This window comes from Myotis davidii, unplaced genomic scaffold, assembly GCF_000327345.1.
Source record: "Myotis davidii unplaced genomic scaffold, ASM32734v1 scaffold461, whole genome shotgun sequence".
In the NCBI taxonomy this organism is placed as follows: domain Eukaryota; kingdom Metazoa; phylum Chordata; class Mammalia; order Chiroptera; family Vespertilionidae; genus Myotis; species Myotis davidii.
This window is the reverse complement of record NW_006295825.1, coordinates 3699613-3726508: the sequence shown is the minus strand read 5'-3', so window position 1 is coordinate 3726508 and position 26896 is coordinate 3699613. Positions and strand designations below refer to the sequence as shown.

Genomic DNA, 26896 nt, shown 5'->3' with positions numbered 1-26896 from the left:
GCCAAGGAGAAGCTGTTGCGGGCGTCGGAGGACGAGCGGGACCGGGTGCTGGAGGACCTGCACAAGGCGGAGGACAGCCTCCTGGCCGCCGACGAGACCGCCGCCAAGGTACCGGGGCGCGCGGCTCGGCGCACGAATGGCTAACTGTCTCTCTCTCTCTCTCCCTCCCTCCCTCCCTGTCTTTCCCTCTCTCTGTCCCGCTGTCCCTGTCCTTCTGGTTCTGTGCACCCACACCCCTCCCCTGCGGGATCACGCTGCCTGCCGCACCCCCCACTCCCCGTCCCCCACGGCCAACTCCCAGCTGGAAGATGAGCTGGTGTCGCTACAAAAGAAACTCAAGGGCACCGAAGATGAACTGGACAAATACTCCGAGGCTCTCAAAGATGCCCAGGAAAAGCTGGAACTGGCGGAGAAAAAGGCCACCGACGTAAGTGCTTGCACACACTGCCTCCCTCACCTCCTGCCCGCGGCCGCTCTGGAGTCACCGGGGGCCAGAGACATCTGCACACCGCCCTGCCCTGGCCCAGAGCGTTGGGTGCTGCCGCAGACAGACCGCTACTGCACACACTTTTCCTATTTCATCCATTCCTCTCTCTCTCTTTCTCCTTCTTTGACCCCACTCCTGGGGTCTGGGGGTAAGGAGCTGGGAGTTCACAGCAGCTGAACTTGGGGTGAACCTTGCCTCCCTGGTAGCAGAAAACCTCTGAGGTGTCCTTACCAAGGTTTGTGCAAACAGAATGCCTAATTTCTTTCTTTCCTTTGGCCATCTCTGGGGGGTGGGGGGGCCTGGTGTCGGTGGTGTGTCTAGTCAAGGGACAGAGGCCTGTCTTCTAGATTAAAGGAATAGTTTGGGGCTACTTTTGCTTAGAAGGCTGAGCTTGATGGTGGGGCACAGAGACCCCCGAGGCCTCCTTTCTTAGCAGGGAAGCCTTAATTCAGCCCTTAAGATCTGCCTGGGAAGGTGATACTTGCTTGGGTCTGCAGTCTGAGGGCACTAGATCCAAAAAGTAAGCTGGGGGTTATATATAGCTCAGTGCTTTATATGGTATAGTGAGCTAGCTGCCCCCTGCCCCTCCTGCTCACCCCACCCCCACCTGTCAGCCTTCTGACAACCACCACATGGTTTCAGGGGTGATGCAAACAGGCAAAAGCTCTATCAGCATTCTGTTCACTGCCCTTTGGAGGGATCCTTTTAGCTGAAGAGCTTGCCTCTTGTGCTGTGTCAGTCAAGCCAAGCGTTAGATTTCCAAAGGACTTCTTTTCACACCGTTGGATTCCGTTCTAGAAGCTAATTAAGCCTAGAGGCCCAATTAGGAAAGAATTCCTTGGGGACAATTCCAAGAATGTATGAGCGCCAGGAAAAACTATGCCCACAAGTTAGACTACCAAGTGCAACTGGCAGAAGAATATTTTGTCCGAGAGTAACATGCAAATTGCTGGAGGGGTCTTGGGTCGAAATCAGTAAAGGCTTTCTGTGGTATGAAAGGCTTGAAATCTAATCTCCAAGTGTGTTTGTAAATGAGAAATCCAGACTTGGGACATTTAGAATCTGCAGAAAAAAAAATTTTTTTTCAGTGAAAATCAAGGTTCCTGGAAAGGGGGTTCAGGGAAGCCCTGATTGAGCTAAAATATTTAAGTTACAAACTACCTAGCTTTAGAAAAAGAGCCAAAGAACGCATAACTCTGCCCACATCCTATAATGTAGATCAGATGTGTGCTCTCTGTGAGGCTAAATGGAGGGTGTCTGTCTCCCCCAAATTCTCCAGCAGGACGTTTATTTAGCTTTTTCAAAAGAGCCGCTGAAAGATCAAGGAGAGATATTCCTTATAAGGTAAAGAATGCAGAGAATTTGAAAGTAGCCTAGTAAGGCTGAAGGCAAAGAGAAGTGGCAAAAAAGATACTACAATTCTTAAGGAAAAATAGATAATAATTATTGTGACTATGTAGAGCTATAGGTCTTTACTGAAGTCTTGTTTAAGGGAGCCTAGGAATGAGGTGGGCAGAAGTGGAAAAGAGGATATTGAAAGCCAGCTGGGGGGAAGGGGTGGGGCCAGCACTAGAAGGAGGTTTTTGGAACTCGGTTTGGATTCTTTTTTTTTTTCTTTCTTTCCAACTGGAAAACTGTCCCTAATATGGTACACATTTTTTTTTTTTGGCAGTATATTTTGATCACTTTCCCTTTAAGACATTATATGTTGTTGGGAACCTGTAGGGATGTTGAAGAAGTTTGTGAATAAACGCTACATTTAGAGTGATTCCTAACTAGTAAAAAAATAGTTGACTTGAGCAGGACGAGACAGTTGTCACTAGAGAAAGGGAAGGTGGGAGAGGTCAGCTTCCTGAGGTAGTATTATATTACCTCTGTGATAGGACATTTCCCTGTCATTACCTTGTCCGTACGTAGTTAAGAACTGTGGAACAGTCTTGCATTTTTCTACTACTACTAAAAACATTTTTCTAATTTACCAACATACTTTACACATCCTATTCCAGAAGTGGGCTCTTCCTAACTTAAAAGGTGGTCATTCCTGAGGTAGCATCCCCAGTGGTTTTGTTTTGCATATTGTGTTGCCATCCCACCTAAGTGAGGCTGAAGGGGATCTAGGGCTCCGTTTTCTCTCTGGCCCCCAACCTCGGCCCCAATAACTGTATATACCTGAGGTGTGCAGTATGTGAGTCTTTAATCCCTGTCAGTCTTTGCTTTCTGAATGAGTGATTCTCAGCCTTGTCTAAACAGAATCACCTAGGGAGGTTTTAAAACCCCAAATCCAGGCTATCCCCCAGGCCAATTCAATCAGAATCTCTGGGAGTAAAACCCCGGCATTAACATTTTTTTTAAATACCCAGGGGACTCCCATGTGCAGCCATGGCTGAGAACTGCCCTTACACTCTTGTATAATGACATCAGCATGAAAATGAACTCACCTGAAACACTTTCCGCGTGTTTGAAAAGCAGGACAATAAGGCACTCATTGGCTGCTTAAAGCACTTGCAAGTGCCCAGCAGTTTCCCTGGCTCCCAGAGGCTCTCAGCCATTCCCTTGCCCACCCTCAAAGTTGGGGGCCCATTTAGGGGTGGAGACCTAGTCTCCTGCCTGGCCAGATGAACTGTGTGAAACAGAGCGAGAGGCTCCCCCTACAGGATGTGAGGGCCCATGCTGGGGTTTGGGAGATCTCACAGAGGCTGAGAGAGTCCATAGGAAACGACTCAGGAAAGCTAAGGAGGTCTGTGAGGGCTATGGAGGAGGAGAGGGATGTCCAGTCTGTTTTCTTTTTCTTCATTATTCCCACACTTAAACATATCAGGAACAGAAATGAAGGGCCTCCTTTGAGAAAGGTGAGGATTGAAAGCCCTGAGACTTAGGCATTTAAAACACAGCCCAAGGGGCAAATTGGCAGAAGACAGTTCCCAGAGATAATTGTCCACAGTGGTTCTCACACAGCTGTTGCTAGGGCTCTCATAGGGTTCTGTAGTCTTCCTTGGTGGGCCTTTTAAAGGCAACCCAGTCCAGCCCAGAATTGGTCAGATGCCAGATCTCAGAGACTAATTTAAAACCAGCGGCGGCTGTAACCAAAAGGAACCCTTGAGAGGATTGTTTTTAGGGACAGGAAAGTGAGCTCCAGAGGGACTGGGGTACACAGCTGGTTATGGGCCCCAGCCTAACCCTTAAGACAATGCCTGCCTATATATTAAGTAAAGCTATCATCTGAGTTCTTAACTAATGTATGTACAAGATAGTGTGCTAAGCCAGTGGTTCTCAACCTTGGCTGCACGTTAGAATGACCTGGGAATCTTTTTAAAATCCTGATTTCTGGGCCTCATCCTCCGGGAAGTGTTTCTTTGTTATGGGGTGGGGCCACAACATTAGTAACAAAGAAACAGAATTTCCGGAGGATGAGGCCCAGAAATCAGGATTTTAAAAAGATTCCCAGGTGATTCTAATGTGCAGCCAAGGTTGAGAACCACTGTGCTAAGCGCTTTACATTAATTATTTCATAGCCCTGACATCAGCTCAAGGAGAAAGTACTACCATTAACCCCACTTTTACAGATGAAGCCGAGAAATCGAGTTCTTTATCCAAGGTCACACAGCAGGAGAGAACTAGGAACCAGATTCTAACCTGGGAAGACTGCATTTAAAACAGGAGGTTTAACATGAAACATTTTAGTCGTTTTCACTTCGTGAGTTTTGGAGGAGTAGGTCTATTATGGTTGGAATCTTGTGTTCTGGGGTTCTTTACAAGGAGGAAGAGTCCCTTAGAGGCACATTCAGGCCCCAAACCCTTCGCTCAGCTCTCTCCCCTGGGCCTGGGAATACGGGATGCGGAGCGGAGCGCTCTCGCCACCGGCAGGCGGCACCATCGCCCATAGCGGCCAGGCCCGTGGCCCGGGACTAGTGGGAGCCGGGGAGCGGCGCTGGGAATCCAAGTAAAATCCCTGGAGCAGTAGCCTCTTCCCTGCAGGGCCCACCCAGTCCGCCAGGTGCTCCTTGTGCGCTCCCCGCTGCAGCGAGCATGCGCGGCGTTCGGACATCTGGTCAACCCAATTCTAATGGAAGTTCTGATGTAAGCCAGCCCCCCTCCCCAATGGGTGAGTTATCAAACAGCTGGGGAAGCTCACCCTTAAATTCTTAAATATTCCTCATTCATCACCCCACACTTGACATCTATCCATAGCCTCTCATCCGAAGAATCATCAGAGCTTAGAAGTGTTAATATCATGGAGAAATGCATCCAATTCGCGCGCCGCCGGGCCTCTGGAGCCCACCGACCCCTTCCCCCACGCTCCTGGGCGCACCTTGGCGGAGGGCGCCGGCTCTGCGCGTGCTTCTCTGTCCTTCCATTCCACGTCTCTGGTCTAAAGTAAAAGCTCGGAGGGGAAGCAGGCGTGGTGCTGAGAAGGTTCTGGAAGCAGCCCTTTCCCAGAAGGGGCTCCATGTCTGGGGTGTTTGCGTCCTGTCCGGGTGTCTGGAGTCCCCCAGAAGGCGCACTTTGTGCTGCTGGCGTTATTTACTCGGAGGGTGGGGAGGAGAGAGGGAAATCCTTTCGGAAATCCCTTCCTTTGGGACGGGGCGTCTGCAGGTCCAGTGTGAGGCTCTGCCAAGCATTGGGGCCCGGGGATGCTGAGCTCCGCCATCCCCACTGACCCTTCGTTTCCTGGGGGCCCTTTCTCTGGTGGAGGAGACATTGACGGCTCCGGGTTCTGACTTGTTTAGCTTGCTGCCCGTTGAATTTCCCTTTCTTAACCATCCCTCCTTCCAAATTTTATTACACAGATAGATGTTCCCTTGTTATTGAGTCTTGGGGAAAAGTTGGCTGAATGTGAACGGTTACTGGGTGTGTTCTTGCCTGCTTCCCCCTCCCCCATGTTGAATGTAATACCTGGTTTCCTTTCTTTCTGTCCAGCACACAGGAACGGGATTTCAGAGGTAGTTCAGGCATTTGCCCTTTGTTGATTTTTTTGAATGTGTGTGAGTGCGCTTTAAATCAGGATATTCAAAACACCTTGGGAATTTTATGACAAGCGATAATATGGTGTCCAGCTGTGCTTAATATGGGCCTATTCTCAGCTGAGTACATTGTTATTGCTTAAGTATGCAGCTGGCTGCAGAAACTATGTATTTGCATAAAATATATACAAGCAAACAGCTTCTCAGAGGAAGGCCTAACTAGAGGAAGTTCCAGGTAAAATACAGACATCAATAAGCAAAAAGTTTTCTTTAGAGGACAAGTCAGAAGTAGTCCGGTGGATGGCTTTGAATTTGACTGGCTGTGAATTGATTCCAACTGCCTCTCTGACTGGCTGGCTGTCCTTGAACCCTTAGAACGAATGCCACATGATGGATGAGAACAAGCACTCTGGATCCTGATTGCCAGGATTTGAAATGTCACTACTTACTACCTATGAGACCTTGGGCAAATTAACTTCTCAGTCTCTCAGTTCCCTAACTGGGAATGTAGATAATATCAGCATCTACCATTTGTGAGGGTGAAAGGAGTTAGTGTGTGTCAAGAAATTACAGTGGTGATAGGCACAACAGAATAGATGCTCTGTGTCAGCTGGTATTAAAAGTGCACAGCTCATACTCCAATCCAGTTCCCTACCTATCAAAGGATCTTGGAAATAGCCTGCTCATCTTTTTTTAAAATATATATGTTTTGATTTCAGAGAGGAAGGAAGATGGAAAGATATAAACATCAATGATGAGAGAGAATCATTGATCAGCAGCCTCCTGCATACCGGGGTTGAGCCTGCAACCCAGGCATGTGCCCGGCCTGGGAATGGAACCCTGACCTCCTGGGTCATAAGTCAGCACCCAACCAATGAGCAAACTGGCCAGGCCAGCATATCTTAAAACAGCGGTTGCAGCAGTCGCCAACTTTTCGGACCTCATGGACCACCAGTTGGCGACTGCTGTCTTAAAACACTCCATTTAGCCAAAACCGGTTTGACTCAGTGGATAGAGCGTCGGCTTGCGGGCTTGCGGACTGAAAGGTCCCAGGTTCGATTCCGGACAAGGGCATGTACCTGGGCTGCGGGCACATCCCCAGTAGGAGATGTGCAGGAGGCAGCTGATCGGTTTCTCTCTCTCATCGATGTTTCTGACTCCCTTTCCCTCTCCCTTCCTCTCTGTAAAAAAATCAATAAAATATATTTAAAAAATAAAATAAAATAAAAGAGCATTCAGCTTCATATTAAAAACTCTGGAGAGCAGAGCGGGTGCGGGCAGCCTAGAAAGAATGATTGGTGGGTTGATGTGGTATTAATGGTGAAGTCAGTAGAAATCCCCTCACCCCGCTAAGAAAGGGAACATGTGGTCCTGTATGGGAGAGCCTTCTGTTGACTCCTGGCCTAGGGATTGATGTAACACACAGAAGATAAATTGTAGGAAGGGCACGTTGTTACTCTTATACTCACCTTCTCTTTTGTGCTTTTTGTAAGTGATCTTCCAGTGCCCGTTGTCTTAAAGGCAATGCTTTCATCCTTTTCAAAGCTTTACGTTAAAAGTAGTTTAAATAGCTTTAATTTTTAAAGTAATTTTTGAAAACAGCCTATCTGGGTGATTGGACACAGAACGTTTTAAGACAGCAACTTGAGGACTGGGTCAGGCCATGGAGAGAATTTCTGATTGAGAGCTGTTCTTCGCTTCTGAAAATGGAACTTAAAGATAGCTAATGCAAGGTGGTTTCTTGTTAGTTGTCAGACACTGCTGTGAGTTCAACTGGTGTTCCCAGTTTCTCTTGGTAGTGAAGATAGAGGTTAGGGACAAAGCCATAGCCGCTGCAAAAAAAAAAAAAAATATTTGAAGAGTTGGCCCAAATTCAGATTCTCAAAAGTTCAGAGAGGTTGTAGTTAATCGGCCCTATTATACTTGCACTTACCTTGGGAAAACCAGCCGTTCCTTGTTTCCTACTGGTTTGCTTTTCCAAGGTGTGTAGGGCCTTTCAAATTGTTGGAATGAGGCTGCTTGGTTTGATGTAATGGTTGACTTTAGGTGTTATGACTCAAGAGAGTTGGTTTGTTTTTTGTGTGTGGTTTTTTTTTTATTTTGTTTTGTGGTTTTTTGTCATTATCAAAGGAAAAGAAGTAGCCAATCCTCCTCCTTTCTGAATAGTATCCAGCAAACAAGGACACTTAAAATTGCAACTTGTAGATTCTTAATTTGTAATTGTATTAAATCATGGAAATAACCAGTTCACAAAATTTCCAGCCCTTTTCCTTTAGAGTGGGTAAATATTTCTGAGGCCAAGACACTGAGTGTGCATTTTGTGCTCACATTGGCACCCCCAGCGTGGCAGTCACTGGAATGTATACTCTCAATTTCTGCTTTCATATGTAGGCAAGGCACAGGCCCGACAATGCCCTGTTCATGTCCGTTCTCCCTCATTATACAAACATGCCTCATAAATTAAAGGCCTTGGCACCGATAGAGGAGGTTGTGTTTATCTGCTGTCCATGGGAGTGCCCCTTAATGTCATCAGTGTTTTCCCCCTTTCCTTACCATATAAGGGCAGGAGTTTAACTTGGCTGGAGTCGCTTGGTCTTACACAGCAAGTTGGGTGAAACCTTCTCTGTAAAACTACAGCTCGCGTGAAATAAAAGGGCCTGACCTTTGATCACCGCTTGCTCCACTGTGGTTCAGGCAGGACTTTGGGAATATATTCCAGGGGATTCGTTTTTAGGACATTATAATATTCCCCTATAATTATTTAAGTAAAAATTACTGTTATTTTTAATTTTTTTAAGTTGTGTTGACTAAAACATCTGGATGCCCAGAAAATATAGGCCTGGTAAAAGTTTTCTTTCAAATCTGAGTTTGGAGTAATACTTTGCTATAGTGTGGCAGGCATGCCCTTGAGTTCTGTGCAGTACCTTGTTGGGATGTTTTTTTCATGCTTTCTGTATAGGTAGCTAATACCTTTGGGGGAGGGGGCACCAGGGAGGAGATAGGGCTGACCTTGCAACTAACTTCAAGGCACTTCACAAGGGTAGAGCTCCTCGAGGTTATTTAACAACAGATCTGCAGGAAGACAATTGGTCTCCTTTGCTACCATGGCAGTCTCTTTTCTGAGTAGCTCATTACATGTGGGGACACAATAGCACTTTTGAAATAAAAGAAACCAGCATCCCAAACTGAAAGACTTCGCCAGCAGCATCAACACACAGGCTGTTGTTAGAAGCAGCTCACCCAGCACACCAAGAGTGATTTCCATGCCTGGAAATAATTTGCATCTTGGGTCTTGACCCTTCCCAAAAGCCTTGTTATTTATATCTGCTTTTTAAATAACAGGCGGTTGGCCATGGAGCTGTAGGCTTGTGCTGGCAGAGGCAGCAGCAGGGTAAGTCTTAAGTAGACTGCCCAGGTGCTGAGATGAAAGGAACTTAGAAAGTGTCTAACTCCGAACTTAGAAAAATACAAACCGGAAATAAAAGCTAGTGGGCCTTTTGAACACAGAACATGATTCTCCCCTCCCTCCTAATAAAAAAAAAAAAAAAAGTGGAGCAGGGGAGGAAACGTAAAGAGGCGAATTCTAGGGAACCAAACGGAATTGTGATCAGACCAGTATGGTAGGGCCTGAGAACCAGGGGGAGTCCAGGTTTTTCCCAGGGGAAGTTTACGTAGAGACAGATGTACCCCAGATACTGCTCTCGGGTCCAGGCTGTACCCTAGGCACCTTGGTCCTGCTCGGAAACCTCTGGGGCAGCGGACATTGGCTTCTGGGGTTGAGAGCAAATCCTGTGTTTGAATGTCAGCTGTTACCTATTAGTGCAGTGATGGCGAACCTATGACACGCATGCCAGAGGTGACACGTGAACTCATTTTTTTGGTTGATTTTTCTTGGTTAAACGGCATTTAAATATATAAAGTAAATATCAAAAATATAAGTCTTTGTTTTACTATGGTTGCAAATATCAAAAAATTTCAAAAAGGACTGAGCGGACTTGTTTAGTGCGTGATATTGAATACAGCAACTGCCCTCCTAGTCCTGGTTAGTGTCTGTCACTCAAGGCCATTGTGGGTTGGGGAGTTGGGCTGGGCGTGGCTGTAGAGAACCTCCCCCTCTGGCTTGGGAAGAGACGAGACTCCAGGGGACCAGTTCCAGGGCTCCCATGAGGGCCCAGGGGCCGTGAGGAGAAGTGACAGCCGCGCACAAGGAGTCAGACAACTGGGATGTTAGTCTTGTCTCCCACCGATGGCTGTGGACCTGAGCCTACTTCAGCATTTGGGGTCAGAGATCCCACCTTCTTCCTATTTCCTTGTGAAGGGAGAGCTCGAACAGTGGTTCCCATGGAATTGGCCAGCGCCTTTTAGGCGATGGGGCGGAGAGGGTGGAGGAGTGGAACAGGTTGCTTGTTTATAGCACAGATTCTTGCCCTCCCCTCTGACCTGAAGCAGAATCTCTAGGGATGTGGGCTGGAAATTTATGTTTTTAATACACATCTCCATGTGGGCTCTGACCATCAGCCGGTTGTGGGAACTGCTAGACCAGCGGTTCTCAACCTGTGGGTCCCGACCCCTTTGGCGGTTGAACAACCCTTTCACAGGGGTCGCCTAAGACCAGCCTGCATATCAGATATTTACATGACGATTCATAACAGTAGCAACATTACAGTTATGAAGTAGCAACGAAAATAATTTTATGGTTGGGTCACAACAGGAGGAACTGTATTTAAAGGGCCAGAAGGTTGAGAACCACTGTGCTAGACGATGCCTAGCTAGATGACGAGCTAGCCCTTCCAGCTAAACAATCGAAGCCTCTGTTTTGCAGACCACCCATAGGTCAGCTGTCTGTGCGCGCCAGTCCTGGCTCCTGGAACATATCTCCATTCCCCGTCATTGCTTTTGTGCCCTATAAGAGGTCCTGTTGGCTGGTATTCCATAGGATACAACCCGTCATGTCAGGTGGAAGGTCCTATAAAATGCTCCTGGGGAGAAGAGTCAGTGACGTTTATAAAACCGTGTCCAGAGCTAAAGGAAAGAATGGTTGTGTGTGTTGGGGGGAGGGAGGGCTGAAGCGGTGGGAGTAGAATAAGAGGGAAGATATATATTGATAGAGGGACCTCTCAAGAGAGAGATCTTGAGTGCAGAGGCAGAGCTAAACATGGGGTGCTGTCCCCTTACACACACTCCAATGCCCCAGCTGTGTGGGAAGCTGACATAGACTGGCCTGTCACCCAGAAGTTTCTGTCCCCAGATCCTAAACAGTCTCTTTTTTATGAGTACAAAGTCCTGAGGGCTGGGACCCAGATTGAAAGCGGGACTGGGAACTTGGTGTGGTGGCTACAAAAAACAAACAAAACAAAAAAAGCATTTTTAAAAATTTTGTTAATGTTTCTCTGGCCACACCACCTGTAACAAGGGTGCCTGCCTTTATATTAATAACTAGAGGCCTGGTGCATGAAATGCGTGCACTGGGGGTGGGGAGGTCCCTCAGCCCAGCCTGTGCCCTCTTGCAGTCTGGGAGCCCTTGGGGTATGTCTGACTGATGTCTTAGGCCCGCTCCCCAGGGGGAGCGGGCTTCCACCTTTGCGTATTTATTCAAAGAAATAAAAGACACTAGTTCAAAAAAATCTATGCACCCCTATGTTCATTGCAGTGTTACTTACAATAGCCAAACTATGGAAGCAACCTAGGTGTCCATACATAGACGAACAGATAATGAATATGTGTGTGTGTGTGTCACCAGTGGGACATCCTTAGCGCTGCCACGGAGGCGGGAGAGGCTCCCACCACCGCCACAGTGCTCACAGCCATGAGCTGGGCTTCTGGCTGAGCGGCGCTTCCCTTGTGGGAGTGCACTGACCACCAGGAGGCAGCTATGCATTGAGTGTTTGTCCCCTGGTGGTCAGTGCATGTCATAGCAACCAGTCGTTCCATCATTGGTCGATTTGCATATTATCCTTTTATTATATAGGATTATTATATAGGATTAGGAAAGGAAGGGGGGTACTTTTGAGTAAATGATCTATGCACTCTACTAAGGGTTTTCGTTTGCTTGATTTTGCTCTTCATTTTGTTTTCAACTTTGAGAGTTGCTTACTTGTTTCCCCTGTTCATAAAAGAATTGAATTTTACTGGGTGTGGAAAATATAGAAAAATGAAGAAAGCAGGCCTGACCCAAAACTATACCCTTAGTATATTCTTCTCCTAATTTTTAAAAAACAGGGCCGAAGACTTTAAAAAGACAATTCCTTATACTTAAGGAATGTATTACCCCTGTTACCCTTACCCTCCTCCAAAAAGTCCAACAGCCCCTGCAGGTCAGACTTAGTGGGGCCCATTCCTTGCTGTGCACCTACGATCTCCTTTGTGGGCCAGTACAGTTGTAAACCATCCTTCTCAGATTCATTTCCTGTTTCCCACTGCTCCCTGCCTCCGTCAGCCAATTTTTACTGCATAGTTAATTTTTGACAAGATGAAAGTATACTTGAATGTTGTTATCAAGTCCTTCACCAAATGCCCTAATCACTTATCTTTCCCAGACAGAACTTGGCACAGATGAGCAAAGAGCTGAATGTTCTTGTATTCCTTTGATTCGAGGCCATAATCACAGCCCCCCGCTAACTGTGTGCGCATTTCAGACTGTGTATATCATGTGCTCATGAGCTAAGAAAGTTGCTTTTGTTTAAATTAGCTTGGTTTTACTCATTTTACTCAATAGACATTTGCTGAGCTCATACTCTGTGCAGGGAATCCTGATTCCCTGTACATATGAAGCTTACAGTTGAGCAAAGAAGACAGGAATCTAGATAGGAAACTAGCATAGGTCCATAAGTGTGTGTTGTAATTTTTAGAAAACTTTCTATGTGTCTTGAAAACCCCATCACCCCATGATAAGCAAACATTCAAAATGGGTGAGAATGAAGAAATAGTACCAGATTAATAAATTCCATATCTCACTTGCATATTTATTTTTTGTGTGTTAATTCTCATCCAAGGATATTTTTCCCATTGATTTTTTAGAGAGAGTGGAAGGGAGGGAGGGAGTAATATTGATGTGAGAGAGACACATTGATTGGTTACCCCCTGCACAAGCCCCTGCTGGGGCCAGGGATCAAACCTGCAACCCAGGTATGTGCCCTTGACTGGGAATCAAACTCATGACCCTTTGGAGTGCAGGCCAAATGTTCTAACCACTTGAGAAATATTGGCCAGGGCTGTTTGCATGCATAGTATTTAAACAGCTACCAATACAAGTGTATGTAATGGACCATCAGTCTTCCAAGTGTTCTGAGGCTTGTAGTAACAATGCTTTCACCAGTAGGTGATCATCTAATTCCCTAGAAAGAAACATCCTATTTCAGAGATAGATACAGATAAAACAGTATCTGTACTGCTTTTGACCTAAGGAATTTGAACTTTTTCTTATAGCAATCTTGACTTGTAAGAAATTCCAGGAGAGTGGGAACGGCTTGAAGACATGTAATACTTTAAACAATAAAGAATTTAAATTTTAAGGAAGGGAGGGAGGGAGGAATTCCAGTAGGCTTACGTTGGAAACACTTGGGAAATTTGTCTTGGTCCCCTTCCAGTGTGGCTAGTTACTCTGAAGGGATTTCTGAAAAGGGGCTGGGAGGGGGGTACGGGATTTAGTGGTGTCTGTATGGTATATATTTTAGAGCCACTGAATTTTGAAATATTTTAGGGCCTTAAACAGTCAGGGGAAGCCAGTGTGTTGAGATCTATGGAAGAAAGGAGCCAAGTGAGAAAGCATTTGCTAATGTCCCCTCTTCCCAGTGAGCATGGTGTGTATGGATGTGGACGTACACAAATGTGGACATTCCGTGTGTAGAACAATGTACAAACATGTCCAGGAACTCCCAGGTTGACCAGAGCTTGCAGTGCACTTAGGGGTAGCTCACCACAAGGCCCTGGCTTCCTATCTGAAATCAGTATTTCAGTCTCAGCCACTTCCTGAAGGCACTACCCTCACTTCCCCCAACTCTGAACGCCTTTCACTCTCCCTGCCTAGGCCGAAGCCGATGTAGCTTCTCTGAACAGACGCATCCAGCTGGTTGAGGAAGAGTTGGATCGAGCCCAAGAGCGTCTGGCAACAGCTTTGCAGAAACTGGAGGAGGCTGAGAAGGCAGCAGATGAGAGTGAGAGGTGAGGACGTCTCACCCAGCCCGGTTTTTAGCATCAGCCTTTCCTCCAGGTGGATGGACCGGGAGGGCTTCTCTGATCTTGGGGCTTAAGAATTTTGCAGTCTTTGGGTGGGATCATTTCCTCTTTTGATCCCAGGTATAACTTTATTGGTTTTGTTCATTTAATATTAGTGGTGGATTTATTGGTTTTGTTCATTTAACATGGGTGCTTTTAGATAAAGCACAGAGGGGCTTTCAACTCCAGGGTTAGTTACAAAGAAGAAAAAGACCCTCTTCCTGTCCTCATAGAGCTCACCAGCCAACAAGGGAGATGACGTGTAAACAAGAAATTCTAGGGATGCATAATGGTTCTTCATTACTGCTGGCCCTGGAGCAACGAGGCATTTTAAAAAGATAACTGTTTCAGGCTTAAGTAAAAATGGGCTGTCGGTTGTCGCATAGTCCAACAAACAGGTGGAAGAGAAAACACAGATAAAACAGAAATATGTTCTGCAAAAGCAAATTGCTTTGGGCTTAGCCATGCTAATAAGACACTCGCACATGTAAATGCAATCAGATACTTGTTTCTTCTGAGCCTGCTTGCCCCCCCTGACTTACTGCTCCAAGATCCAGCTTTGTGGTAGTGAAGGAAGACGGTGGCCACGTAGACCAGCACAACGTCGTGTGTTTCAGAAGGCATTTTCTCAGCTGTTGAAGTTGATGTATTCATCTTGCGAAGGAACACTCCGAGAAAGACTCCCTGAGACCAGAGAGAGCTCTGCTGCTTAAGGGATGACAGCAGTGTGGTGGCTCCAAACACTGCAGATCTGGGCTGGGACCCGGCAGGCGGACGCCGTCAATCATTTTGTCCATTTCTTCTTCTTGGAAGTGATTTTCTGCTCCCTGCCACATGGATAAAGAGTGATTTCAGACTGTAGGATTAAAGAAGCTTTTTAGCTGAAGTTTTCAGCTCATAATTCACTGCTGCTTATTGTTCTTTGACCAAGAGTTTTGGAATTCTTTAAGATGACTCACCATCGTGAACAGTGTACACTACACATACCGGTGGTTTTGTGGCTGACTTCTTCCTGAAATACACTTGCTAATGAACCTAAAAGGCGATGATCTGAATCTGGCCGTGTTAGACTTTGGAGTAAAAAGGAATGTCAGGATCTTTACTCCAGTCCCCTGATTTTACAGATGAGAAAACTAGGGCCCAGAGACTGGTCGGCCTGCCCAACATCCCGCAGCCAACTTATGGCTGAGCCGAGAGTAGAACTCGAGTCTCCTGAAGCATATTTGTAGGGCTTGATCAAAAAACAGTGGCTGCTTTATCTTACTGTCTACTTAGATTTTGGTCAGTGAATCCCATTTTAACATGAATTGCTATTCTATAAATCTGTAACATGTTGTAAGTCAGTTCACATTTTCCAAAACTTAACACCGTACCATAGGATCCAAACATGCATATCGGCTTAGAGGATGGTGTCAGTCCTGTCTGTCGGCACCTCCGTTATGAAAGAGTTCCATTAAAAGCAATACTCATCGTTTCTTATCTCAAGCGTTAGGTTGACCCATATGAACCTGCTGTTTATACAGGTTTGACATGGTCAAATACCAGCAATTTCGTATGATTCAATCTAATATTTACATTTGAGGCTCGAGGTAAGAACAACTACCATCTGTGTAGGAGGAAGTGTATGAAGATAAATATGCTTTTGTTCTAACTCTGGTCCATTTTCCAGCCAAAGCTTCCCACGAGGAAAGGGAAGAAATCGCATTATTTCTATAACAAGTAAAGCATGTTGGTCTCTCCTGTTGCCCTGCCTCCCGACGGAACCTTTCATTTCACATTAGATTCCTAGACAGTTTCACCAGGACCGGGAGCGTGAGGTTTCACTCGCAATAAACGGAAGGATATATCTTTCTGCCTCAGCATTGGAAACTCTTGCTTCAAGGCTTGGAAAAGAAAAGTAGCTGTGTGCTCTGTTTTGGTCTACTAGTCACACTAAGCCTCCCGAACCTGCAGTGCAGGGTGTAGGTTTGTGGAGGTCAACTCTAAATCTGGGGTCTTGTTCTTGTTTTCCTTTTCAGAGGCATGAAAGTCATTGAAAGTCGAGCCCAAAAGGATGAGGAGAAAATGGAAATTCAGGAGATCCAGCTGAAAGAGGCCAAGCACATTGCTGAAGATGCCGACCGCAAGTATGAAGAGGTCAGATCCTGGGGCCCATAGCCTCTCAAACCCCCCCTCCCCCCACAGTGGCCCGGGGGTGGGGGACAGGAGCAGGGCACACACCTTGCATTCTTCAGTGAAACTATCAACTCGACTCCCTTGGCAGAAATGGTGGTTTTGAGAAGCAGAGTCCCTTTGTCTGCAGGACACGGTTCTTATTGGATCCTGCTGGGGGGTCTAGGCTTCATCATGAAGCAGATCAGTAACACTGAGAAAGACCAAAGCTTCTCCCTCTGCCCCTCCCCTGCCCCCTAAAGACCTGGACAAAAAGTCTTGGCCAGGAGGAGGGAGTGTTGCCTCCTGTGTCTGTGGAAGGACCTCTCCTGCTGTCACCATGCACACAGTTCTTGGAGCACTTGCCCTGCATGGTCCTGTCCAGGCAGCCTAGAGACATGGACCGTGTACTCACTGGGGTGATTGATCGCAGAGGACGTTTTCAATCTGTCTTCCTCTCTCCTCAAGACAGCATAATTCCATTATCAGCACAGGTTCACAGTTAAGTCAGCCTCTGGTCATGTCCCCATGAACACCACTTCCTGTGATAACAGCAACATAACTGTTAGGGTTTTAGTTTGCCCTTCATGCACCGTGGCTGTCTTGACATAGCTTTCACTTTCCTTTTTATTATTGTTATGATTATTTCCAGATGACATTATGCCCGTTAATTTTGAAATGGTTCAGAGGATTCCTTCTCTCAGGTTCTTTCTTTCACTGAATACAGATTTGACTTCATTAGTCATCTCCCCGGCTCAAGTCATGTTAGCTTCCCTTGCTATTCTGTTGGCATTTTTAACCTCCTCCACAAAAAGGAGATGGAGGTACAGAGCTCTAAATGGATGCAGTCCTCAGGATTATTTTCAGTATTTTCTTGGCAGCCCCTACCTCTTTGGCAAAAAAAAAAAAAAAAAAAATGCATCATTTCTCATCATACTGCTATTTTTGAGATTATGAATTTCATATTTCTCCCTTCTTCCACACTTTGGTTTGGCTGCTATGTAATTATACAGACTTCATCTCGGTCAGACTTAAAATGAGGCTGCCCGTTCATAACGAACCATTCTGGTCTCCTCCCATTGGCTCTCCTGGTGGAGAGCAGGTTCTCTCCCGTCCACAGGAAAGGGGATCATCTTATTTGTAGACAAGGTCTTCTAGGGGCTGATGGATCCATTCCCCACCCCACAACCCCTGACTCACAGCTGGCAAGCCCACGATGTGCGTCTGCATTGTGTTTGTCCCGCCGCAGGTGGCCCGTAAGCTGGTCATCATTGAGAGTGACCTGGAACGTGCAGAGGAGCGGGCTGAGCTCTCAGAAGGGTAAGCGGGCCCGGCGCCAGGACGCTGTGTGTGGGGTGCTGCAGAGCAGTGACTAAACAGCATGACCTTCTGGCAGCTGCACATTTACCCGTCTCAGCTCCGGGCTCCCTACGTGCCCATTTGACATGGATGAGCCACGAGTCTAGAACACGGAGGACTTGTGTGGGGTGTCTGTGTATGAATGCGTGTATCACTGCATGCCTTACCTGCACACTGATTTTGAGAATGGCCTTGTGCATTTCCTGTGTCCACTAACAGCCAAGTTCGACAGCTGGAAGAACAATTAAGAATAATGGATCAGACCTTGAAAGCATTAATGGCTGCAGAGGATAAGGTACTGATGGCTCGTGTGGTTTTTAGGTTTAACTCCAACCCAGACATCTTTCAGCTTCCAATACCTACTGGTGCGTTTGGTATAACAGCTGCACCTTCACTACACCCTCTGCTATCTTATATCTCGCTTTAAGTGCCGTCTTTGGGTTCTTTGTACTCCTTTGTTTTTCCTTCATAAATGCTCCTCGGTGCCGCCAAAGAAAGAAGCCAAATTATCACACTTCGACGTTGTTGGATTTTGTCACCCTGCCTTTCTGCTTTTGCAAGGTTGGGGGGCAGTGTCCCTGCCGAAATTGTGTTACTACCCGGTGATTTGGCTACTTTCAGGCAGCCCTTTGTTCTCTAGGACTCGGTTTTCATTTTCTCCCATCCTTCTCCTTTTTCTCTCCTCCCTCCTTTGGCTTGTCCCCCACCCTTTCTGCCTCTGGTCGCAAACGTTAGCAAGTGTGCCGAGCTGGAAGAAGAGTTGAAAACTGTGACGAACAACTTGAAGTCACTGGAGGCTCAGGCTGAGAAGGTAGGCCAGGAGCATGGCGTGGGGGAAAAGGCACCTCTTAACAGCTGCTCCAAAGACACCCGCTTTTTCTCTTCGGAGGCCCTGCCAATAAAAGCAGTAGTCCTTCAGGCATTTTTCGTAAAGGGCATCATCTTGAGGTGATTTCCTGATGGTTATCAAATAGCAGATTCTCTTTTTTTTTTAATAGAGAATGTATTTTATATTGAGTCTGTGAGTCATCTGTAACAATTTAATTTAAACCCAGTGCCAAATGGATGTTATCTTGTTCTTATCCCATGTAAAACAATAGGCAGGCGAACAGAGACTGTATTGTAGTATGCCATTTGATCTGGGAGGCTCCATTACCGCCTGAGAGATCCCCAACATCTGTTTGCTGGGCTGGCGCTGCCTTTGTATTAGAGGAGAGGAGTATAGAGTGAGCCGTGGCCTGACATCTGGAACGTTCTTTCTAATTACAGTACTCTCAGAAGGAAGACAAATATGAGGAGGAGATCAAGGTCCTTTCTGACAAGCTGAAGGAGGTAATGTTATGACTGCTTTGGGCAAAGCTACCTGAATTTTAAATGAGCTCATTTTCATGGAGCAGGTCAGGGCCTTTTCATGTTGAAGTTGTGCTGCTCCACGTCAAGAATAACCAGAGGTGGTCTCAGGGTTCCCGTGCTGTGCTAGCTGCCACCTCTCACTGTGGTGACTGGCTGACGAATGGTTTCTGGCCCAGTTTATGGGTGCTGCGCTGGATTTCCATGTTCTCGTTTTTCCCTGTATTCATCACTCCTGGAAACCTAAAACATCCCAATTTTGACCGAAACACATTGAATCATTACAGGCTGAGACTCGGGCTGAGTTTGCGGAGAGGTCAGTAACTAAATTGGAGAAAAGCATTGATGACTTAGAAGGTAAGGTCTTAAGTTTTGTTTTCACTTGAACTCTTACGGTTGAGTATTGACCTGGCAAAATGATTTTCTAATCCAAGTGCATTCACCTTGACGTATATTCACCTTTGCTCTTGCACATTCCTCCTGTCTGTCCTTGGGGTTTCATTCTGTGGCACTTAAACTCTCGGACCTGAGTGGCCTGCTCACCAGGTGACTGAGCCACCAGACAGGGCACATCTGTTTGGTAACGGCAGATGCCGTCCAGTTTTACCTCACACTCCTCGGTGGGGCAAGGTTATTTTTCATTGTGGGTCAGGTGGTTGTAGGTGAGAGTGACTCCAGTATGTTTTCTGTCGATAGTAATACCTCCTAAGTATCAGATGGTATGGATTTGTTCTTAGACACAGCCCATCTTCTTCCAAGTATGAATTCAGTGTAAGGGTCTGGGTTTTTTGTCATTAGTTATCTTGGTACTGAAAGGAGTTGGGGATAATAGGATGTCGTATTTTGAGATTACACTTTAGCATTTCTCCCCTAAGGTATTTAGGTTTTATTGTAGCACCCACTCTGAGTCACAGAAATCCTAAATGTTGAGCTCAGAGGCTTGTGAAGGGTCAGCAATGAAAAAGAATGAAAAAATCAAGGCTAAAAAAGGTACTGGAGATCAGTGTAGGCGATAACCACGCTAGTAGAGAGGAGAGAATGACAAAAAGTCACAGTCCACCCCAGGGCGGCAAAATGCGCAGCCATCACTACAAAAACTACAGTGCAGACTTGGCACAACGCCACCGTAAAAAGCGTGGCTCCCCTCGCTTGTCAGGCCTTCTGGACCACGCGCAAGGCGGCCTGAGTGAGAAGACCACGAGTGGTTCACATGCACTAAGACATCCATATCCCAGTGGTCTGGTCTGGTCAGCAAGGCTGTGGTTTGCAGGTGGAGCCAGATAAGGACAACAGACTAGGGTCACAAACTGTTGTTCCAAAACACTGCCCTTGTATATTTTTTCCTCTGTTTATAGTTGCCGTTGGCTGCCTGCTGCACTGTAATTAAAATATAACTCTAGAAAAGAAAGACCTTCCATTACTCACGCAGGAGACATCCTTCTGTGGTTTTATTTAGAGCTAAACGTGGTTTACTGATATACCTACCATATTTGTTATGATTTTCATATTGCGTCGTTCTTGTTTTATTTTCTAATGGGTTGTGTTCTTTTTGTTTTTGTTTCAATTCATTTAAAAACAAAACGCACGCCTCCTGCATTGGCCACCTGCTGCGGCACCACTTCCTTCATGCATTGCCCTTTTCTTGCTGCTGTGTTGGGATGGCGCCCGTGCCACCCTCACTCACCTTCCATCTCTTGATCACTCTCCATGTCCTTGCACCTCTGCCTTCCACTTCCTGGTCATAGACGAGCTGTACGCTCAGAAACTGAAGTACAAAGCCATCAGCGAGGAGCTGGACCACGCTCTCAACGATATGACTTCCATGTAAATGCGCATCCACCCTGCCTGCTCACATCCGTGCGCTCATGCTAATCCGATAACCTCACCACTGCTCCCTTCTGGGCCTCCAGAATCTCCATCTCCGCTCCTTCCTGCTTACTCTTTCTGCATAACCGAGGCATAATCATTGGTGGTTGTTTTTTTACATTCTACTAATATAAAGGCCAAGTAGATGAAGTCTGTCTGTACAAGTCATTTTCCCTTCAGAATCCATTCATTTCTCAATTCTTCCCACAAAGCAGTGAACTGGAATGTGAATGTCTTGAGTACTATCCTTTCAGGAAATTAAACTAGGCTCAAGTAAAATGAGAAAGCCATGCAGTTGTACAGGAACTTCCCAAAGCACTATCAAAAAATGGTTTTCTGAGATCCAATTAAATAAAATACCATTTTCAAAAAAAGAAATATGAATTTAAGAACCCTAAAGCGTCAGATGACAGAGGCTCTGAGGGGAAGGAAATGGATCCAGTACAGCTGTAAAATATCTTCTCTTTCTCACGGTTAAGAGTTGTAGAGAAATGAACCCTCTGCTGAGAAACCACGCCTCTCATTTCTGTTTACATAAAAGGAACTAAAATACTCCCAATAAATGCCACAACTTGTGTCCAAGGAATGGGGCATAAGCAGCACAATGTGCGTTTGGGAGTTAATGGCCCGCTTTCATACTGTGAGGTAGTGAGTGCTGGAGTCAATAGTCTTGTTCTCATGAGAACCTTGAGCAGACATGACCAATTTACACACTACTAACCCAACCTAAACGTTAAGCTTACACTGCCTCTACATTCTAACCTGGAGTGCTTCACAGAGGGTTCTCTTCGTTGTAATAATCTGGCACTGAATTCCGGATAAGCAGGAAATTTCATTTTCCTGGCCCACCTGTCCTTCCTTAGTAACCCATGCAGGAAAATGGGCCTGCTGCCTCACAGCTTATGGAGTCTCCACGTTACCCTTGGAGACATACATGATGGTCACCATGGAAACTAGAGCATGTCACCCTCTCTTCCTTCATTTGAAAAAGAGAGCGTGGGTCAGATGATCTGTCTCCAGGGCCTTTTCCATAAGACCATACGTGTGGTGATTCTATGTGGGAAATTTGAAGCATCAAGTATGATTAAATATTCTGAAAGATGGGTTGAGTTCAAAATTTGTTTTAAAATTCTGTTCATGGGTCTTCTTAAAATGGACCCTGACCCAGAGGGGCCCTGTGATGCCTCCGGTCCAGAGCCGGGGGGCGAGGACCGGCCTCCCTCGGGCACAGCTGGCAGCGGTTTGCATGTCTGCTTCTCGCCTGTGCTTCAAGCGCTCCTCTCATGTTGGTCCGGGTTTCCTTTTTTCCATTGTGCCACTTTTTTCTTTTTCTCTCACCTTTTCTCTTCATGCAGATAAGTCTCTTTGCTTCACTTCTCCCAAGACCCCTTCATCAAGCTGGGTGTCCCACCTCTCTGCGCTCCGCAGTTGGTCTCTCCTCCAGCTGACCCTGTTCTCTCTCTTAGCATCCTGCCTTCGGGCCGGGCACACCGTGCGCTTCCTATTGTACAGAAGCTCTTCAGTTCAGTGTAAAATAAACACTGTGTAAGCTATTTCTGTTTGCTATTCTTTTTACTTCACATTTTAGTTTCAACACTGAATAAAACTGCATATCTGCTTCACGCATGTGAGGGTTAATTTTTTGGCTGCTGCTTTTTTTTCCCCCCCATTCTGAACATATATTAGTATCAAGAGTTTCTGAGACAGTAGTTCCTTGTGGAACTTTAAAAAAAAATGCTAATGCCCAGCGGGAGTGGCTCAGTTGATTGAGCGTTGTCTTGGGCACCGAAAGGTTGCCAGTTCAATTCCCTGTCAGGGCACATGCCTGGGTTTGGGGTTCAGTTCCTGGTTGGGGCATGTACGGAAGGCAGCCAACCAATGTTTCTCTTTCACATCAATATTTCTCTCTCCCTTCCTCTCTCTAAGCATGTCCTCAGGTGAGGAAATAATCAGTCAGTCAATCTCATGCCGGTCCCTCTCAGAGTTTGGATTTCCAAAGGTTAGAGTGAGACCCTGGGCATTTGTGTTTTTTTAGGGATTATGATGGTTCTGGCATGTGGTCCAGATTAGAACCTTTACACAGGACACTCCTTGTTGGAGTCGGAAGATGCACCTTGAGCAGCGTCTTCCTCTGCCAGAGGTTTAGTTGGGGATGTGGTGAGTCTTCTGTGCTGATATTGGATGGCCCTGCTTCGGAGTTCATGCCTGACCAATGAAGGGCTCCTGACGAAAGCTCCATAGCCATCCCACATTGCTAGGATTTTACGTGTTGGGAATGATGAAAAAGAACTTGGATCAAGCTATGTAAGTTGAGGTTATCGTTGATCCTCCTTTTATAGCACAAAGAACAGTTAAAGCTTTTTAAACCTTCATTTTGATCATGAAATGACTTCTCAAATTTTCTAAATCTGATTATGTTCAAGTTGAGATTTATTTTTGTGCTCTTAAGCACATCTGTATTCTTTAGAAGAGGTACATAATCTTTGCAATAATAACTGGTTTGGGTCTTTTTTTAAATTTGTGGACACTTTTAAAGTATAGTCATTAATGTTTCTTCTGACCCCCCCCCCCCCCAAAAGAAAGTAGTTAGTGGGAATTGTTCAGAACACAATTACTTTTTATTTGGGCTTCACTATTTACTTCAAAAACAGCAATTAAGTGATTTTTTTTTTTTTTAAATTACGACTCCATAATGATGTGGACTTTTGTTTTCTAATTTCCAACATTTCTCCCTCCTCAATAGTCTAGCTGTATTTCTCCTGTGTTTTAAATATGGGTGACCTTCATCTGTTTGTGTGTAGTTTTTTGTTAGCCTAAGAGATTTGATGTACCACTATTTTATATATTTGGTATACTCAATTTTTACTCAAATAAATTTGAACAAGCTGGAAATAATACCAGTTACTTTACAAAGACTTCAGAGCAGGTAATAAATACCCTATGAGGGCCGTAAAGTGTTTTAGTAATGGTATAGTAGACTCTTTAAAAATTAGATTCCGGACAATGTCTCTCCCTTGAGAGTATGAAGACTTCTGTAACTTCATGTTTTTCTTTTCCTGAGGCTCCATGGGCCTGCTTTTGACTATGATTCCTGCCCTGTTCTTTTTAAGTTGAGACTAATAGAAGTGGGCTCCTCTGTGAGTAACCCTGCTTCCCGCAATAGGCAAAACGACACGTCTGCAGGTTCTGCTGAGCACGTGCTCAGTGCATTGTGGAGGCACGTCTGTGGTTTCAAAACCCTCCCAGACTTTCACGCTTCTATAAGCAGATTCTACGAGGGGAAATGGGAAACTGATAAATTGGAAAGGCAAATCGGGAATAGCCCAAGAAGGTATGGGTACACGAGAGAGGAAATAGCTAGTTGATTTTACCAAGAAATTGTCAGAGCCCAGGCTTCCAGTTCAGAGGGCCAGGCCCGAACTCCAGCTGCTGCAGGAGCCTCATTGGGCCAAACCAAAGGCATGACTGAGCCGGCACCAGAGGCCCCAGACACCTGGGAGGCCGTGGAGGAGGGGGAACGTCCAAATATATAACTGGTTCTGGTCCCTGCCCTCAGGCCACCGGGGCATACCAGCCCCAGGGCAGCTGAAAGGGGCAGGTCCCCAGGGGGAGGTGGTAGGGACAGCTGTCACGGAAGCTGAATTCACATTGATCCTCCGGATTCTCTAGGGTTTCTGCAAAGCCCTTCCATCCCATTTGGCTGAGCACTGGCTCACAGACAGACATCCTGCCTGCCCTTGGCAGTAGTTCCCCATCTGAGAGTGTGATGTACTAGTGTGGTTAGATTTTGAAACCCCGAAACCTATGCCATATACAAGACACTGTGGAAGGAAGGTAGTTGGGATGTGGTAAAGAGATGAACCAGAAATGTTCTTTGCCATCTTGTGGGAAGATAGATGAGCGAAGTGAGTCTGAACTAATAGATGGTATATACAGTGGAACCTCGGTTCTCGAACTTAAACTCGTTCCAGAAGGCTGTTGGAGAAGCAATTTGTTAAAAAACCAAATCCCTTTTTTTCCATTAGAAATAACGTAAATGGAATTAATCCTTTCCAAACCCCCAAGTGATTACCTCTTTTAACCTTTCTAATATATAGTACATGTCTACTGTTTAATCTGCAAACACTTTTTAAATTTATCGAATCATCCCCTACCAGCCTCAAAGGAATCACTTTCAGGAAATCAGCATGAGGCATCTTCGATTTTTCACATATCACTGCCTCTGATAGGCTGTCACCTGCTAGCTGCTTTTCCTTTACCCAAATCAACAACAGTTTCTACCTCTTCCATTGCCTGGCATCGTTGTTTCTTTCACAGCCTTAGCAACATTAGCACTCTTGATGGCCTCTTTATGTTTTAAAATTGTGCTGATCCTATTTGGCCAGGAACAAAAACATTCTCCCTTTTGTTGCCTGAGAGATGCCTTCTGTCATGAGGAGGTGTCAGCCTGAAAGGGTTGTCGGGTCAAAAACCAAAGTTTGGTTCACAACAACTTGGTGGAGAACCGATTTGTTGGAGATGGGAGACGTTCAAGAACCGAGGTTTGACTGTAGTTGGAGTCAGAGAGGAAGAGAGAACAGTTCTGACTGGGAGCTACCTGGAGGAGGTGACATTTGGCCAGGGTTTTGAATGTTCAGAAAATTTGGGTGAGCAAAGAGGACAAGGCAAGATACACTTCCAGCTGGAAGCGTCTCCTACCATTTATAAGAGAAAGTTAAAATAAGAATTGATCAGTTTCCCACAGGCATAGGGCTAGAGACTGGGCATTTCCATTTTCCCCAGGGACAGGACTGCCAGCTTTTCGAGATCATTAAGTAGAATTTCTGGGTTCAGATTGTCACCATCGTTCGAAACAATCATGTGTCCTCCGGGTTTTTGTCATTGTCTGGGTGTCCCCTGGATCCTCATATGTAGACTAACTCCTGTGCTTGGCTTCCTTGCCATGTGGAGCAGGTTACATGGCAGCCTGTAAAATTTATATTATGCTGATCTCCGTGTAGATGTTTGAGATTTTGTTCACTTTATACACATCCATCTAGCTCCAAACATTAAATACCATCTTCAAGAAGTAAAGATAAATTTTAAGTCAGTTTTGAGTGGAGATAAGTTCTGATATTTGGCTCTTTGAGTAGGTTGGCACACACCCTGTATCAGAACTGGGCAAGAGTTCAGAATGTGCACCCTGTATCTTGGGGATTGGAGGACAGGGAGCTTAGTTCTGCATTTCAAAAGGTGTTAATGCAGCAATGGTAGCCCCTCTTGGGACTACCTAAGAGAAAAGCCAGCCCTCGGAGTGGAGATGAAAAGGGTAAGAGGAGCGGATATGGGCAGATGGAGGTTTCGCCATAGATCTCCACTGAGCGCAGCAAGGAGTGGATGCCGTGCTGGGCTCACCTCCAGCCCTGCCTGGGTTCCTCAGGCTGTTGCCAGAAACTGGATTCGGCTCAGTTCATGTAGTGGTGGTAGCGAGGTGGAAGAAGAAACTCCATTCTCTCTTCTTCCTACCCTGTTGCTCCCTTTCCTTCCCCACCCCTCCCACCAAGAGAGAAATCCTGCTCTAAGTCTGCCAGGCCTTTACCATCCACCTTCCTGGGCACAGGACAGATGACCACGGGGTAAGAGTAACCTGTCCAGCAAGTAACCAGTGCCGGAGGCATCTCTGTTCTGTCTGTTAACTCCCTCTCTCCAAGTCTAGCTAACCTCTCTTCTTCTGCCTCTTCTCTTCTGCTAACCTGCTTGCTGACCTGTACAGATGAACTCTATCAACAACTTGAGCAAAACCGCCGCCTAACTAACCAACTAAAGCTGGCCCTGAATGAGGATTAAACTTAAGTGGGAAAGAACTTGGGCTGAATTCTAGGAAAGGAGCCCATGGTCAGGCATCTAAGACTGTTATACCTTCAACTGTAGGCGTTGCTTCTGTAGAAATGAACATGGAAGGATTCAGCTGAAAAGCTGGTCTTGCCTGCATTTTCCTCTTTTATCTGGAATATTTCAGTTCTCTTTAATCCTGAAATAGTTTTTATGGTAAAATACAATCATTGTGTATATGAATAAATATTTATAACAATCAATTTAGCACTCCTCTTTGCAACAGAAGGTCCTCTTGTTTGAATTGATACATAATGAAGACCTCAAAAAAATTGTTTTCTATTTCCTACAGAGAACTGAGTCCTACTTTAAGTTAGAAAACCAAAGCAGAGGGGTGTGCATGTGTATAACTATATACATATATATATTATATGTGGGGTGTAATATATATAATATGTATATTCCTATTACATACTCATATTCCTAACTTCTAATATCTGGTATAGTGTTTGAAATATTATTAAATGTACCTATGCTTGGGAAAAATAGCTTTTGAAAACAGGAGCTCATGTCAGAAGTCCCCGATTGTCTGAAAGGTATGCTTTTATTCAGTCTAACGGTGTTGCTGGAATCTAGTGAGAATGTCATGTGATAATAAATAGAACACTGTAAGAATAAAGAGAATGTGTCCTGCTCA

General features: G+C 45.7%; 1 protein-coding gene across 7 annotated transcripts in view; it reads left to right on the top strand.

Moving 5' to 3' along the window:
• Nucleotides 1-114: 114 nt before the first annotated feature.
• The window catches only part of TPM1 (tropomyosin 1 (alpha)), a 28785-nt gene continuing 2003 nt past the window's right edge, over nt 115-26896 (top strand). The window contains exons 1-9 of one of the 7 annotated variants that reach the window (XM_006770812.2): nt 115-427; nt 13475-13608; nt 15681-15798; nt 17063-17133; nt 17392-17467; nt 18442-18504; nt 18810-18879; nt 20268-20346; nt 21744-21833. In XM_006770812.2, the coding sequence (XP_006770875.1) occupies nt 137-427; nt 13475-13608; nt 15681-15798; nt 17063-17133; nt 17392-17467; nt 18442-18504; nt 18810-18879; nt 20268-20346; nt 21744-21747 (906 nt within the window). In that variant the 5' untranslated portion in view covers nt 115-136 and the 3' untranslated portion in view covers nt 21748-21833. Of the gene's footprint in view, nt 428-13474; nt 13609-15680; nt 15799-17062; nt 17134-17391; nt 17468-17907; nt 17984-18441; nt 18505-18809; nt 18880-20267; nt 20347-21743; nt 22011-26140; nt 26859-26896 lie in introns of those variants that run through there. The other 6 variants (XR_001515070.1, XM_006770816.2, XM_006770815.2 and 3 more) reach the window with 6 other exon arrangements.